General features: G+C 41.4%; 1 protein-coding gene across 2 annotated transcripts; it reads right to left on the reverse strand.

Moving 5' to 3' along the window:
- Window positions 1–473: 473 nt before the first annotated feature.
- On the reverse strand, window positions 474–17,130 carry SNRNP48 (small nuclear ribonucleoprotein U11/U12 subunit 48). 2 transcript variants are annotated; one of them, XM_068558323.1, is made up of 10 exons: window positions 16,946–17,016; window positions 16,471–16,569; window positions 13,742–13,855; window positions 13,432–13,492; window positions 11,988–12,062; window positions 7,162–7,350; window positions 6,581–6,702; window positions 4,886–4,977; window positions 4,402–4,566; window positions 474–1,405 (listed from the first exon to the last, which is right to left on the reverse strand). In XM_068558323.1, exons 3-10 carry the CDS (start codon window positions 13,814–13,816, stop codon window positions 1,357–1,359), a joined length of 828 nt encoding a protein of 275 aa, XP_068414424.1. In that variant the 5' UTR covers window positions 13,817–13,855; window positions 16,471–16,569; window positions 16,946–17,016; the 3' UTR covers window positions 474–1,356. The 2 variants fall into 2 exon arrangements, with proteins under 2 accessions (XP_068414424.1, XP_068414423.1); XM_068558322.1 differs by lacking the exon at window positions 16,471–16,569 and having other exon boundaries at window positions 16,946–17,130.
- Between the last annotated feature and the right edge of the window lie 91 nt (window positions 17,131–17,221).

A 17,221-nucleotide genomic window follows, 5' to 3' on the forward strand; every position in this document is an offset into this window, starting at 1 on the left:
GAAACTGATTGGGAAAAGGGGTATAAGGGAACTTCTGAGGGAGACGGAAATGTTCTCTATCTTGATTGAGATGAAGGATACATGGTGGGGGTATAAGTTTGTCAAAACTCAATGAAGGGCTTCCCTGGTGGCGCAGTGGTTGAGAATCTGCATGCCAGTGCAGGGGACACGGGTTCGAGCCCTGGTCTGGGAAGATCCCACATGCCGCGGAGCGACTGGGCCCGTGAGCCACAGCTACTGAGCCTGCGCGTCTGGAGCCTGTGCTCCGCAACAAGAGAGGCCGCGATAGTGAGAGGCCCGCGCACCGCGATGAAGAGTGGCCCCCGCTCGCCGCAACTGGAGGAAGCCCTCGCACAGAAACGAAGACCCAACGCAGCCATAAATAAATAAATAAATAATTTTAAAAAACAAAAAAAACCTCAATGAAATGTACACTTAAAATGAATGTATTTTACTGTATGTAAACAGTACCTCAATCAGCTTTATTTACAAAAAACAAAATGACAGTATACTTTTAATTAACAAGTGAAACACAAATACTACCTTATCTTTAAACAATTAATGCACAGTGGATGAAGCTGCAGTTCCCTTTGACCGCCCTCCCAATGCTGGTTTCCATCCTTTCTCTCTCCCATTTATACCTCCTCCCTCAAATAATCACTGGTGGGAGTTTGGGATGAGCTCTTCCGAACCTTTACAACTGTATTTACGTTCATATACAGCCAGAGAAGATGTACAGTATTGTTTTGTACATAGATATAACTTGTACATATGTTTCTGAAACTTGTTTATTTTCATTTAGCATGTCTCTGAGATCTATTCATGATAATATAGTTTATTTCTTTAAATCCAATCTAGTAAGCTATCACGTGACTATACCACCTTCTATTTAGCCAGGCCGTTCCCCTTCTGATGACTGTTTAGGTTTGTCCCTTTCACAGTTCACCCGTGGTTACCCCCTGGGGTGGCCACAGGGATCACAGATGGTGATCCAACCGCTCTTTCGCCTTATCTGTACGGTTTAATTGTTGACAGTAAGAATGCATTTATGTATTAGTTATATAGTTTAAATATTCACTTTAATTAAATAATTTTCCGATACATAATTTATCAAAAAAGAATGAAACAAAATCAGTAACAGGAGGCAATCATCCATTAAAATATAAGGAAAACAAAGTTCTAGGGCATAATCAATGCACTCATGATTTGAGATGTAAGTATTGGTTGAAAAATAATGATCTGAGCACTAAACAGTTCCCATAAGCACATTCTCCCACTCAAAGCAATTATGATAGAAATATCAGCACACTGGTTACCATGGCATAAACATAATTAATACATGCACAAATACTTCGTTTACATTTTTTGCTTTCTTCTTTTATGACTATGATGTCTTTCCCCATCCCTGAAATGAAAGGGGTGAAAAAAAAATTATAAATGACAGGCACTTTAATATCAAAGTTTTAAAATAATAATTCACAGTCATATACTGACATCAGATATACACCAGAACAAGTTAAAACATGCCCTTAAAACTGAACAGTGACTTTTTTTAGGAGTAGATATAAAAAATGCATCATTAAAACTACAGGACAAAATTGAGATGGGGATAAGGAAAATGGATTTTTTACCTGCGCTTTGGAGTTACACTTTAAAATTAACTCTGACTGTGTGTACCCGGTTGATGACCTGAGAGTTCATGGCAAACCGGATGCTGGAGTCATAGCAGGGGTTCAGATGTCTGATCTCCTCACCCTGGCCCCCATCTCAGTTCCCACATTCATTCCCTCTCAGGGGTGGCCCTCAAAGACTATCCTACTGAGAAGTGTTTCCTGCTAATACTCAGTTTATCCTCTCTAACGGAAGATGACTCATGTTTAGATTTTGAGGCTCTCTAACATATGTGAGTCCACAGGGACTGACTGGACATGTCAAAAATTACTCAAGTGCAAGAAGCACTGACAACCAGAAGAAGTGAGACAGCACCATTTCTGATAGCTAATCAAGAGTTAACGTGTGCAGGGGCTTTCCGGGTGGCGCAGTGCTCAAGGATCCGCCTGCCAATGCAGGGCGCACGGGTTCGAGCCCTGGTCCGGGAAGATCCCACATGCCGCAGAGCAGCTAAGCCCGTGCGCCACAACTACTGAGCCTGCGCTCTAGAGCCCGCGAGCCACAACTGCTGAGCCCGCACGCCACAACTATTGAAGCCCGTGTGCCTGGAGCCCGTGCTCTGCAACAAGAGAAGCCACGGCAATGAGAAGCCCGCACGCCGCAACGAAGAGTAGCCCCCGCTCGCCGCAACTAGAGAAAGTCCGCTCACAGCAACAAAGACCCACGCAACCAAAAATAAATAAATAAAATAAATTTACTTAAAAAAAAAAGAGTTAACGTGTGCATAATTATCACAGATTATCATGCATTAAATGAATCAAAAGGGTTTACTAAGCAAATATTTCATTTTTCTAAGAGAAGGACTAAATCATAGCTAGCTTTAACTCTATGAACTGAATGATAATAAGATGAGCAAAATTATTAAACCAATAAGTCTTACTAATTCCTGATCGCCACCGGCCCTGGAGAGGTATCATTTAAAAGCCTATTACTAGACAAGCACTGTGCAAGTTAATACTAAATAAGGCATGGACCTGCTTTCAACGAGCTCAGTCTAGTAGAGGGAGAAATAACTTACGTTCAATAAAAAGTAGGTGCTGGGTAGAGCGGTAACAAAATGGGAAAGATCAGCTCTGTTTGAATGAGTGAAAAAGGCTTCATGGAAATGACTAAGCTGGGTCTTAAAGGATGAGGAGGAGTTTACCGAGCAGGCTTAAAGGACTCCCCTGGTGGCACAGTGGTTAAGACTCCGTGCTCCCAATGCAGGCGGCCCGGGTTCAGTCCCTGGTCAGGGAACTAGGTCCCACATGCATGTCACCACTAAGAGTTCGAATGGCAGTGAGCTGCAAGTAAGGAGCCCACGTGCCGAAACTAAGACTCAGTGCTACCAAACAAACAAATAAATAAATAAATATTAAAAAAAATAAAAAATCAGAACATGAGGTGGAAAGGCATGGATGAGGCACAGTGTGGACGACGAACTGTGAGTAAGCTGGGCTGGCTAGAGCTGAAGTTATGTATTTCACGGGGTAGGAGCAAAATACAAGGTAGGCAGGCAGGTGCCCTGCTCCTGGAGGTCTCGAGAGCTGTTCTAAAGAACGTGAACTCTACCGCTGAGGAGTTTTAAGAGGTGAAAGTTCAGTCTGGCAGCAGGGCAGGGATGGATCCACGTGGGACAAGCTTACAGACAGAACAATTAGGAAGACGGCAGCCTTAGGGACAGAGAGGAGGAGGAGCACGTGAGGGATCTTCACACAAAACTGACAATTAGGACCAGACGGGAAGGAGTAAAAGGGAGCTTCGAGCATGAGTCCCCGACTTCTGGCTCAGGTGAACAGCTGATGGTCATCCATTAACCAGGACAGGAGTACTGGCCGAAGAGGAGCAGACCAAGAAAAAGACAAGCTCAGGTGTAGACCTGATAAATCTGAGATCCACGGAGATGCCCAGTAAGCAGCTGGATACGGGAACAGACCTCGGTCAATTTGAATTCATTATTTCAGTATTACTTTATATCTCCCCCAGCTTTCACAATTTTATCAGGAATACCAACAAGGGCAAAGCTGACTGCCATTAAAGCTTAGACCTTCTCTCTGACTTTATAACATCCTTTATCTGATGAATTAGCAAGAGAAAGAAAGGATGAGAGGGCTTCCCTGGTGGCGCAGTGGTTGAGAATCTGCCTGCCAATGCAGGGGACACGGGTTCGCGCCCTGGTCTGGGAAGATCCCACATGCCGCGGAGCGACTAAGCCCGTGAGCCACAGCTACTGAGCCTGCGCGTCTGGAGCCTGTGCTCCGCAACAAGAGAGGGCGCGATAGTGAGAGGCCCGCGCACCGCGATGAAGAATGGCCCCCACTTGCCGCAACTGGAGAAAGCCCTCACACAGAAACGAAGACCCAACACAGCCATAAATAAATAAATAAATAAAATATTAAAAAAAAAAAAGGATGAGAAAGAGAAACAAGAAAGGGAGAGAGGGACACAGAAAGGACTGAAGAAAGAGCTAGGCAAACACCTTTTTAACACGATTAACTTTCTACCTAGACATTACTTTCCCATCTCCTGGTGAGGAAACAAGTAATAAAAAAGGGAAACTACCAATCAGGCAGATAGAGCTGTGGATATTTGAACTGAAACCGGAAGAATGTTAAGAATCTTCATCAATTGTTTACTCTCCTCACCTTACTTTACTTACAAGCCATTTTCTCAGCATGGCCTATGACAGGAGGACCTTTTGCTTCTCAAACATCAACAATTCGACAGCGAATGACGCAGTGTTGGGCTTACCTCTCTTTCCTTCTTCTTGAGTCCCAGTGTTTATCCTTATCTTTGTTTCTTTTGCGTTTATGTGGGCTCCTACTCCGATCCCTTCTATGTCGTGAACACTCCGCATCCAGATAGCTTCCCCCAGACTGCCGTGAGTCTACTGAAGCCGACCGCCTTTCTTTGTTCCTGAAACAGAAAGAACATTAAACAGTTAGTTTTAACCACGGTCTCCAGTACAGACCAGCCTAAAGCTCAATATTCTGTACCAGACCCGTTACAGATAGAGACTAAATACGTATAACCTTGCACTCCAGATAAGAGGGCAGGCAAAGAAACTTAGCTCTTAATGGTATGTTTTACAACTGTGGTAAAATAAAGAACAATAAGCGTTCTGATGAATTACAGCGTGCTACTAATGGTCTTGGAGGCGCTAAAATTCAGTTGAACAATTACAGGTGACAGAATAAAAAGAGAACTATTTTCACCAACTGACGCATTGACATACTTTTCCGCATCGTCCTCTGCTTTCTCCTGCTCCTCCTCCTGCCAGTGGCTGCTGAGTTCCTCCATGTGCACGTTGATCACATCCCGAATCACCTACGGAGAGTTAAGTACCGAATTTCAGATAAGAGAGCTGCTCAGGGACTTCCCTGGTGGCGCGGTGGTTAAGAATCCGCCTGCCAATGCAGGGGACACGGGTTCGATCCCTGGTCCGGGAAGATCCCACATGCCGCAGAGCAACTCAGCCCGTGCTCCACAACTACTGAGCCTGCACTCTAGAGCCCACGAGCCACAACTACTGAGCTCACGTGCCACAACTACTGAAGCCCGTGCACCGCAACAAGAGAAGCCACCGCAATGAGAAGCCCACGCACCGCAACGAAGAGTAGCCCCCGCTCGCCACAACCAGAGAAAGCCCGTGAGCAGCTACGAAGACCCAACGCAGCCAAAAACTAAATAAATAAATAAATAAATTTATTAAAAAAAAAAAAGTTAACCATAAAATTGTAAAGAACACTTAGCAACGACACTTACACTTGAGTTCAAGGTTATGAGACCAGAGAAGAAACAAGTGTTGAACCACCAAGGATTTGAGGGACTCTAAGAATCACTAGGGCGACGCCCGTGTAAGGTGAGTCTAAAACACGTGCTTTCATTGTAAAAAGCACAGCATAAAACTAAGCGCTAAGCCGTCGGTACAGAGCATGAGTGCAGTAAGCCGGCAGACGGCTCAGAGCCATCAACACCCATGGAAACAGTGAGTGGGCATCAAGTTTCTAAACAGCAAAACAAAAGGCACCGCAGATGAGACAACATGTATTAGGATACTGAGGTAAGAATAAATACGTGTGATCAGATACAGTTTAACAGACAGGCTTGACTAAAGCAAAAGAAAACGCTCGGTAAAATGAGGCCAGATTACGGAAGGTCTCTGAAATCACAGAAGGAAGGAAAAAATAACATGGGAACAATGAGAGATTCAATAAGGAAATTATTTAGAGTCTAGGCAAGGTGATTCATGTACCAAAAATTCATCAACTCTACCCACTAAATGACATCTGAAAATAAGTCTAGATACATACATCAAGAGGTTAATGTACTTAAATTTTATAATATACATAGAATTATTTTATAATATAAATTACAAATAATTTCTACCAAGACATTTCTTAAGCCCAAATGTTTAGTAAAGTACATAAAAGCACACTAAAATTTCTGCCAAAAAAGATAACTATTTACTGAACAATTTCTTTGTCCATAAGCATTATTTCAATTACTTCTCACAATAATCCTGCAGTCTGTATTACTATAAAATGTAAAAATCTGAACCTTAAAAAGCTCACATAATTTGCCCAAGTCAAACAGCCAATGATAAACCGCAGAATCAAAACTCAAGCCCAGGTGTGTCTAAAGCCAAAATCTATGTTCTCATCGTGATGTAATACCACTTTCTCAAAAGCAGTGTTTTTGTAAGATTGCACAACCTCTTTATAGAAGGGCTTTGTACCCTGAAAAGCCTTTGTCTGGTAAAGGGTGGGTCTGAGAGTGATGGAGCAAATACAGAGCAGGTGTGGCCACCGTGGAGCCACTTCCTCTCAGAAAACCTCTAAGGAACTGTGGAAATCCACGGGACAGAGGACAACTACCTAAGGGAAATCTCTGTGTTCAACAAAGCTCTACACAATTATGTAAAACTTACCTCAGTATATGATTTCTTGGTTATGTGAACATTCTTAGCTCTATAGGACTGGCGTCTTCTTTTATAATCTCTCACTTCTGCCAGGATTTCAAGGTAAGATTTTGGACTTTTTCGACTATTATCTAATAAAAGAACAAAATTAAATTATTACATCCTCAGAAGCTATAAATTCTTATGAATTAGTGGGAAGGAACACCATAATCATCCGGTATTTCAACATGCTTTAATGTATTGTAATAATATAGGACTCAAAAATATTCTAAAAATTCTGTTATATAAATGAACTAAGTTTTATAGCTTTCCTTTTCTCTAACCGTTAACTGAACGTAAGAGTGCTTAGGTACAGAAATGAAAGTAACAGCCCAGCTCAAGGAACATTCTTACAGAAGTAAGGTATGCTTAATGTAACAATCAGAGAGCAAAATTTCAAGTACTAAGTAAACATCTTAGTATGTATGTCAATATCAGATGATACAAAACCATCCTATTCCAACTCAAAGTGGCCTGACAAGTCATCCTAATAACACCCAAAGGATGGAATGACAATTAAGAAATAGAAAACTATGATATTCGTCTCAAACCTTGATTGACTTTGGCAGCCAAGTCTACAAAGAGATCGCTGTCATTTTCAATAATTTGAGAATCTGAGCGCTTTTTCTTTGTCTCCTCGATTACAAAATCATAGAGGGCAAGACGATCGGCTTGGGTTAGATCACAAACAAACCGTTTGTGATTCAGAGGAACTTCAACAGGCAATGAAGAATACATCCCTAGAGTAAAAATAAAATCACAAGAATAAACAATACATGAAGCTTTGTGGATTTATGATCTACTATACTTATCTTTAAACATGTGCTGTAATAATGCAACATTAAGTTAACACAAGCAATCTGTTTTCATGGTAATCCCTAAACATACAAAACATCAATCTGTGTGATAACGGTCAACATTGACTCTATCCTGAATGCTACATCCACAGAACGTTTGCTGTTGTGGACGCTTGCTATTCTTTCCAACAATGTTAAGACAGATCCCATGAAGGCAGGCAGTAATAACTATGAGACAATTTGCTAAGAAAAAAAACTTTTAAAAGGCTACCCATACTGTAAAAGTAGATATTAACTTTCTTTCTGTCTATATGCTTTTCCCCATAAAAGCTGGGAAAAAATGTTTTTAATAGGTAATACACATTACAGTCCCTTTGAAGATAAATTATAGAAATATGAAAAATGTGTAAAAAATATCATTTTTTATGAGACATCAAGCTAGATGTTCCATAGTCAAAATACATCCCATTTGTGCAATGACTTAGAGCTAGGGACCAAGAAACAGTTAAGTAGCAGAAATCCCAAGAAAGACCAGAGAAAGACAGACTGAGACTAACCCTGATTTAATTTTCGGAAGAAGCGGCATACTGGCTTCACCAAATTAACTGAAAAACGTTAACAATACCCGCCCCCCCAAAGTCATAGAACTTTCTAAAATCTGCTCATTAATGAAAAAAAGTAAATACAATACCTTGATATGATGTATTAAACATTGAAGAAAATTTGTTTTGAGATTCAAATTTTCTCAAAGAAACAAAAAAATTACTGTAACTGTAAATAAAGCAATTTAAAACGATTCTTTCTAGACTTCATTATTCACGAATGCAAACAAAGAACATGAGCTACTAAAGGAATCCTTTTAATGTTTGCTAGTTACCCTAAAGTAATAACTTAGGTTCACAGAACAATGTAAAATCTGTAGCTCTTCTCAAATACTGATATTTGATAAAGTTTAACCCCACTGACTTTCTAGGTAAAGAGGCAAAACAAAAATTCAAATGAGAGCACCCTAGGAACTAAGCGTTACAACACAAGAAAAGAGGTGACTTTACATTTGTCGACAAATTAAGAGGAGAGCTACACTGAATCTGAGTCCGTGGTGTAACAGCTATAGATAACCATCTGTACTAGCAGAAGGCTTCTGAATTAGTGCGGAAGGAGGGTTCCCTCCCTTTCAATCAATCTTACTCTAATTCTGGTAGACGCTAGGGAAAGTCAGATGTTAAAACATTTAATTTTATAATATAAAACTGAGATGGCTTTGATAAACCTAATTTATCTGAATATAGGTTATATATTCTGGGAGAAAAATACAAAAGATTAGAAAACACTGATGTATTATAAACAAGCTCCATATAAACCTCTCTCTGTTCTTTTTAAACAAAGAAGTATAATTTCCTCCTTAAAATATTTTGGAGTTTTCTTTATTCATCTTAAATTTCTGTATGGTCCAGACTCATAGTTAAATTCTTTGAAATTCAACTAAAATTCCAAATCAAGACTATAATATTGTGACAGTGATTAAGATAAAGTTTAGAAATTTGAGTGATACTTTTAAAAGGATATCATTTGCAAAAAGGATACTGCATATCTTTAAATAAGGAGTACATTCAGGTTCCTAATTCCTCTTTATACTCACCCCAATTACTGAAAAAGAAAAAGTACAGGAAAAGTTAAACAACAAAACTGCATTCAAATCATTCAGAGCATAGATATTTCTGAGAAAAAAAAAAATAAACATACTTCAATAAGCTTACATTTCCACAAAATGTAAAAGTTCAAATGCAAGTTTCTATACAATTTAGAGGTATATCCGAATGAGCTGTAATCATACTAATTCTGTGACCCTCTATCTACTTTTTTTTTATAGTAGTTTTTAAAAACTGTGGTAAAATATACACATGAAATTTACCATTTTAACCATTTTCAGGTGTACAGTTCAGTGGCATTTAGTACATTCATACTGTTGTGCAACCATCACTTCTATCCATCTCCAGAACTTTTTCATCATCCCAAACTGAAACTCTAATCTACTTTTTCAAAAACTTGAACTCTCATTCTTCTGTGTTAGTCCTTTCTGCCATCACAGGGCATCTCAAACGTGTGAGATACAATATTAAATATTAATAATAAATATTAATATTAAATAATAATATATTTAACAATATTAAACATTAACTCGTGTTCAAGGTACAAATTCAGAATTTTGTGAAGAATTCATACAGAGTCAATTTCCTAACACTGGAGATGAAGAAATGAGGCCCTTGGAAGTAAAACGATTTGCCAACATCTCACAAGTGGTAGGAACAGATCAGGTCTAGAACCATAATCTCCTGTCTCTTTGGGGTTCTTTAGCGTAGTACACTGATGTTCAAATCATGGCCACCACCCAAACAGATGTCATGAAATTGAAGTACAGCAACTTGAATTTTTAATATTGAAGGAAAAAGATAAACCACCAACTATAAAATGATTGTTTATGACTGAAATCAGTATCTTGGTTATAAAATTAACCGAAGTAACTGTATCTGAAAATAAATAAGTAGACCTAATGGCTGTTCAAGCTTTGACAAAGATTAACGAATTGAGAATTCTATACCTTGAGTTTAGACCTGATGTGACTGATGAAATGAAAACATAAAAAACTTACAATTTAGTACATAACAAACAAAATATTAATGAAATGGAAAATATAAAACTATTCATGTTAGTCATTCTTCCTTCAAAGTAAACATCAATAAGAAAGTATTAAAGAGATTTTTGTCCTGGGGTAAAAAATTTTAGGTGTGTAAGACATAAGGGTGCCACAAAAAATAATCTCTATTGAGAAATTACAGAACTCTACACAGATGAAAAAAAGTTTTAAAAAGAGGGTTACAGATCATATAACATGTTATTCTTAACAATTAAGTCTTAATTTAAGGTAATACAAAAATTCAAAATCAAATAGACGTTCCTCTTAACTATCTATTGAAAGAACAATTCATTCAAAGTAATTCTTTGCTTTTGTAAAGAATTAAACTCAATGTGCAAATCTGCAAAATTCAGAACTTGGCTCTCAATCCAGCTTTCCTATATTATGGCAAAGGGGTGTTAATTCACTTCTGTGTGCCTCTATTTCTTCATCTAATATGAAAGGGCAAATACTTGTTCAACCTATCACAAGTTTGTTGTCAAAGGGAAATGAAATACATAAGAGAGCTTTGAAAAAAAAAAAAATCTCTTCTAAAACATAAAAGCACTGAGGACCTTTAGAACAAGCACCCCAGAACTTTATCATCTCTATCAGACAGGATTTGTTTCCTGATCTGTAAAAAGCAGAAGCTGGATTAGATGATCTCCAAGTTCTCTTTCAACTCTAAAATAAATTCAGTAAATCTATCTAACTAGCTAAGGTCAAAAGAAGTCCTTTAACTAGTAACCCCTCCAAAAAAAAACCAAAACCAAAATCCTTTACTTTTTTAATTGGTTCACTAACTGAACAGGGGTCAAAAAAGGCTTGACTGACTATAGCTCAGTAATCTCTTCAAATAAGATGAGAGTCAAATGTCTCCCTCAAAGAATAAAACCTGCAATTTAGCACAAAAAGTACTAAATGGGATCTTCAAAACAGGAAATACAAGAAATATGCTTCTGGCTGTTACAAGGAACCAATGTAATGCAGACTAAAAAGACTTCTTCCTTCTGCAGCCACAGGGCAACTGAGGGAGAAATGAAGCCCAGATACTGGCTTAGAACAATGGGATTAAGACCCTGAACATCGACAGAGGAGAAAAGAAATCGTAACTATGGGCTGGTGAGTATCTTTCAGCTAAAAAGAAGAGGGAGGGAGAAAAAGGTAAGATGTCCAGAGAAAGCCACCTTCAGGAGGCTTAAAGAAGTCAACTGAGAATTCTTATCAGAGCCAGTCAGCTTTGGCTGGATGATCTACCTAGAGTCAGAAATCTGTTAACTCCATTTACTTGTTTTCTTCTATCATTTTGAAGGATTAAGGTTTCTTTCAATTTCCTAGAAGCGCAAACTTAAAAATTCTAACCTAGTCTCTGCTAAAGTTAAGTCCTAGGCAGAAACTCTTAAGCCAGCCTTCCAAAGCTGGGCATGCAGGAATCCACAAACCCTCTGAAATTGTATATAAAACTGTTGTTTGTGCTTCACTGAGGAGTAGCTGTGGAGACAGATTAGCCCGAGCCTTTCCTCTTACACTGCATTTCGACATTCCTACATTTAACACTGGGCTAATTCTCAAGAGAGAGGGGAAATATCAGGGTGAGACAGTCTACTCAATGGGATTTATTTACTAAATAATCATAATTTAAAAAAAATTATCTACGAGGCAATCTCACCTATTAGGTAATTCCAAAGCATGAATCCTTAGCTAAAACAGTGTCCTGGTGAGACGGGTGTATCTCAGTGGAATATATCTAACAAATGAAGCTGACACCAAGCACCGAGTCTAATGTCAAATGTAAAACTTAGCCTTTCTCATAACTGTTCTCATAAGATTTCTCTTGAAAATTAGTAACATGTGCTATGGAAGAAAAACAGTTTTATTAATTAGCTCAAACTTTGATGCCACTTACTTTGATTATAATAATCACCATCGTTTCCAACTGCATCTCTAGCTTGTTTAATTATCTGGAATTGTGAGTCCTTATCTGTCAAAAAAATCCATAAACACAACATGAATCATCAGTGTCCACAATGAAATTAACTGGGTTCCAATCCGAGCTCCTTGGGCACATTGAGAACCTTCCAGAACCTTAACACCCACAGTGCTGCCAAGGTACTCTGAATGCAGAATTCTTTCAGATCTACCTAGAATCCAGTAAGTAACCAGACTTCAAGCAATTCAGAAAACACTATAATCAAGCATGCAGCAGTAGCTGCTACAAATTTTAGCAACCAGTATAATATCTAACATTTCTTGAATCCCAGCTAAGTGTCAGGCAGTATTCTAACCATATTACATATATCATTACATCATTTAATCCTCACAAGGGTGCTATTATCATCATCCGCATTTTATAAAGAAATTTAGGCAACAAACAGGTTAATTACCTTACTGAAAGTCACACAACTATTAGTGACAAAACTAGTTGACTCAGGGCATTCTGATTCCAAAGTCCAAGATTTTAACCTCTATGTATGCAGTGAACACTTGGAACACATTTCCATCCTCAGTTCTATCGTCAAATTATGTGTGTGGCCAGATTTTTGTTATAATCAAGAAGGAAGGCATCTGTCCTATTGTACAAAGCTTTGGAGGATTTTCATTGCCTATTATAAGCCTGGTCTCTAAATTTCAGATTGAGCAAACTAGTGTCACTATAGGAAGTATCTTTCTTTGGACTTCCCTGGCGGTCCAGTGGTTAAGACTTTGCCTTACAATACAGGGGGTGAGGGTTCGATTCCTGGTTGGGGAGCTAAGATCCCACATGCCTCGCAGCCAAAACACCAAAAAAACATAAAACAGAAGCAATATTGTAACAAATTCAATAAAGACTTTAAAAAACGTTCCACATCAAAAAAAAAAAAAAATCTTTAAAAAAAAAGAAATATCCTTCTTAATCAACCATAAGCATACTTATAAAGTCCATTCTTTTGATAATTCAAAAATGAAACATCAAGACTTCCCTGGTGGCGCAGTGTTTAAGAATCCGCCTGCCAACGCAGGGCACAAGGGTTCAGTCCCTAGTCTGGGAAGATCCCACATGACAAGGAGCAACTAAGCCCGTGCGCCACAACTACTGAGCGCTCCAGAGCCCGCAAGCCGCAACTACTGAAGCCTGTGTGCCTAGAGCCCGTGCTCCACAACTAGATAAGCCACTGCGACGAGAAGCCCGTGCACTGCAATGCAGAGTAGCCCCCGCTCGCCGCAACTAGAGAAAGCCCGCGCGCAGCAACGAAGACCCAACGTAGCCAAAAAGAAATAAAAAGAAATAAATTAAAAAAAAAAAAAAGAAATATCAATACCTATACAGGTACAGCTACACTAAGATATTTTTAAATTATATTAATACTTACTCAAGGTAACTGAAGGTATCTTCGCATTCTCATAGAAAAAGTCAGAATTATACATTTTATCCTAAATAATAAAAAAAACAAAATCTTAGTGTTCTTCAGTATCATATGACTATTTTAAGATTTGAGATAAACCAACAACAGATTAATATCATTTAAACATTTCTTGCAATAATTTGCAAAATGAGGCAAGTACCACTGCACCCCTCAAATGACTATTATTTTGTCAGAAAACATCACACTGTACCTTCCAAATATTGTGAATTTATTAAGGCATCAATTACACAACATACACGTAATAGATATATGGTACCTCTTCTTCTTTGGTATAGCCCAGTTTCCTCAATCTACAAGATACCATGTGCTTTGCTAAAGACGACTTAGGCATGTGATGATTGGAATCATAAGGGCATATGGCAACTTCATCCTATTAAAGATCAAACAGAAGCAAAGAAAAAAGGTACAGAATTTTTAAGGAAATAATTATACCATTAAATGTTTTTATATCCTCTTCTGTAGGCCTCTCCCAATGCCCCTGTGTGAGTGTATGTATACAGAAAAAAGAAAAAAAACCTCCCTCATTCTCTCTCCCCCTTACAGCCTCTGCCCCCTTCAACCCATCAAAGCCCAACTCTTTTTTTTTAAATTATTTATTTTATTTATTTATTTATAGCTGTGTTGGGTCTTCGTTTCTGTGTGAGGGCTTTCTCTAGTTGCGGCAAGCGGGGGCCACTCTTCATCGCGGTGCGCGGGCCTCTCACTATCACGGCCTCTCTTGTTGCGGAGCACAGGCTCCAGACGCGCAGGCTCAGTAGCTGTGGCTCACGGGCCCAGTCGCTCCGCGGCATGTGGGATCTTCCCAGACCAGGGCTCGAACCTGTGTCCCCTGCATTGGCAGGCAGATTCTCAACCACTGCACCACCAGGGAAGCCCAAAGCCCAACTCTTGAAAGATGTGTTTACACTCACTGCCTGGACAACCTCACCTACCAATCAGCTAGTCTTTTTTCCTCCTAATGAACTCTGAAATCCTTCCACATAATCTATGCCCACTGTCATGTCCCCATGCAGGAGATTGTCACCTCCCTCTTGGGTTACAAGGGCCACTGCCTAACTGCTCTCTCTACTTCCGGTCTGGCTGTTCTCCATTCTCCACACTGCAGCTAGCTTGAATCCCAGGCCTGCCACTTACTGACTGTATGAACTTAGTCAAGGTACTGAACCTTTCTTTGCCTCAGTTTCCTCATCTGTAAAAGGGGTGTAACAGCAGGACCTCTCTCACAGAGCTATGAGTTTATACACATAAAGCAATTTGGACAGGGCCTGATAAATAGTAAGCATTCAATAAATATAAGCAATTATTATTTTATTAAAAGGCAAGTATAATCATGATATGTCTTGGCTTAAAATACTTCCATGCGGGGCTTCCCTGGTGGGGCAGTGATTAAGAATCCTCCTGCCAATGTAGGGGACGCGGGTTCGACCCCTGGTCCGGGAAGATCCCACGTGCCGCAGAGCAACTAAGCCCGTGCGCCAACAACTACTGAGCCTGTGGTCTAGAGCCCACGTGCCGCAACTACTGAGCCCGCGAGCCACAACTACTGAAGCCCATGCGCCTAGAGCCCATGCTCCGCAACAAGAGAAGCCACCGCAGTGAGAAGCCTGCACACCCCAATGAAGAGTAGCCCCCGCTCGCCACAGCTAGAGAAAGCCCATGTGGAGCAACAGAGACCCGACGCAGCCAAAAATATATAAATTAAATAAATAAATTAAAGAAAAAACCAAAAACTCCCATGCCTCCCCCACTGTTCTCATTAAGAAAAAAAAAAAAAAAAAATCTAGATTCTTTAACACGGCTGACACAAGGACCTTCAAGCTCTGGCCCCTACTGACCATCATTCCCCTCCTTCCCCGTAGCCTATGCTCTTGGCTATCCTTAACTACCGGAGGTTTCCTATCTGCTCACACTCTTGTCTCTGGATTTCTACACATGCTGTTGATGTTTTCTCTGTGCTTCACTAGCTAATTCAGTTCACTTTCATTTATCAGCTTAGAATTCACTTTACCCAGGAAGTCCTGGCCATCCCCTCACAGCCTACAATAACTGGCACTACAGTAATTCCAACCCAGCCTTCACAGACTTTATCACATTACAACGTAGTGGCTGATCTCTCTGTATTCCCCCTCATCACCACCACCAGCCGCTGAGCTCTGTGAGGGTGGGAACTGTGACACCGGTCGCTCAACTTCAGCATGAAAACACTCCAGCAGAAAAGAGAAGATTCACTGCCTATCTGGACTGCACCTGGTCTAGGAAGTATGAATGTCACTTACCAGGATGTTTACGCCAGTCCCTCTCCTGGATATCAGACACTGGTTTTGCAAAGGTCAGATGCACAACCACAGCCGATTGCCAGAATTTTGGAATTTTAGAGAGGAGTTTTAGAGCGGCCGCATGCCAATTAGGCACACGGACTCTCAGAGCAGAATGCCTGGGGGTTCAAATCCTAACTGCCACCTATCAGCAACGTGTCCTGGGACAAAGTATCACCTCTTCTGGTTTGTTTCCTCATCTGTAAAAAGTGGCTAACGGTACCTACCTCATAGGGTAACTAAGAATATTAAAGGAGGTATAGTAAGTGGCATATACAAAGCTCTATTTAACTGTTAAAAGAAATCTAAATCTACTAAATCGCTGGGTAAACAGCGGTGTGGAAAGGCTTGGCAGGCCCCACTCAATGGAATTCGCAGCTTCAAATATACCTCTGAACAAATAATAAAAGTGTTGCTGCTGTTTTCTCCTCTGGCCGAGCAGCACGCGGGATCTTAGTTCCCAGGCCTGGGATTGAACTGAACCCGGGCCCCCTGCAGCGGAAGCGCGGAATCCTAACCACTGGACCGCCAGGGAATTCCCAAAAGTGTTTTTTTTTTTAATGGTAAACCCAGAAAGAATAGTCGACCGCATGAATAATGACGCCACACTGGAGCACTTCCCTTCCTCCCATCCCATTAAAAAAAAAAAAAAAAAATCAGGATTATTCACCCCAATACTCTTGCCTACATCTCTTCCTAACGTCCAGGAGAGCTGCTAGTGCCGACTCTAGGTTGACATCCTTTAATAATCCTGGAATCGGTGCACAGTCTGGAGGCAGAGAAAGGAGACCTGCACTCCCAAGCCCTCCCGACACCGAGTCTGGTGCAACTGCGGAATCCACGCGACAGATGACAGGGCAAACCGCCGCCGCCTCCGCGAGCAGCACCCCGAGACCCGCCCGCTTATCTCCCAATCACACCCCAGCCCGGCCATCAGCTCCGCTCTGCACCCGCCGCGATCCCTCGGCTCCTTAGGGCGAGGTTCCGCGGGGGTGCGCAGCCCGGGGGTGGGTGCGAGCATCCCGGGGGCGTCGGGCGCTGCAGGCCGGATCCCGCGCCTCCCACGGCCCTGCAGACGCGGGGCCGCGCCCGCCGCCCGGGGCTCCGCAGGCTGAGGGCCCCCGGGAAGACCCCGCGCCTCTCACCTCGGCCGCCTCCTCCTCCCCGGGCTCCAGCCGGTCCAGGCTCCAGCCCAGCGACGCCGTCACCTCCTCCAGCGTCCGGCAGCAGCTCTCCACGAACTCGCTCAGCTCCTCCCGCAGCCGCCGCCGCTCCTCCACCGGGGGAGGTTCGCCCTCCATGGCCGCCATACGGCCGCTCACACCCCTGCCGGGCCGGAAGGAGCGGCCCAACTGCCGGCGGCGCGCGCGGGCCTCTGGGAGCGGTGGGCGGGGCCACACCGCCACGTGACTGGATCCGCC

The sequence above is a fragment of the Eschrichtius robustus genome, chromosome 12, assembly GCF_028021215.1.
Source record: "Eschrichtius robustus isolate mEscRob2 chromosome 12, mEscRob2.pri, whole genome shotgun sequence".
Taxonomy (NCBI): Eukaryota; Metazoa; Chordata; class Mammalia; order Artiodactyla; family Eschrichtiidae; genus Eschrichtius; species Eschrichtius robustus.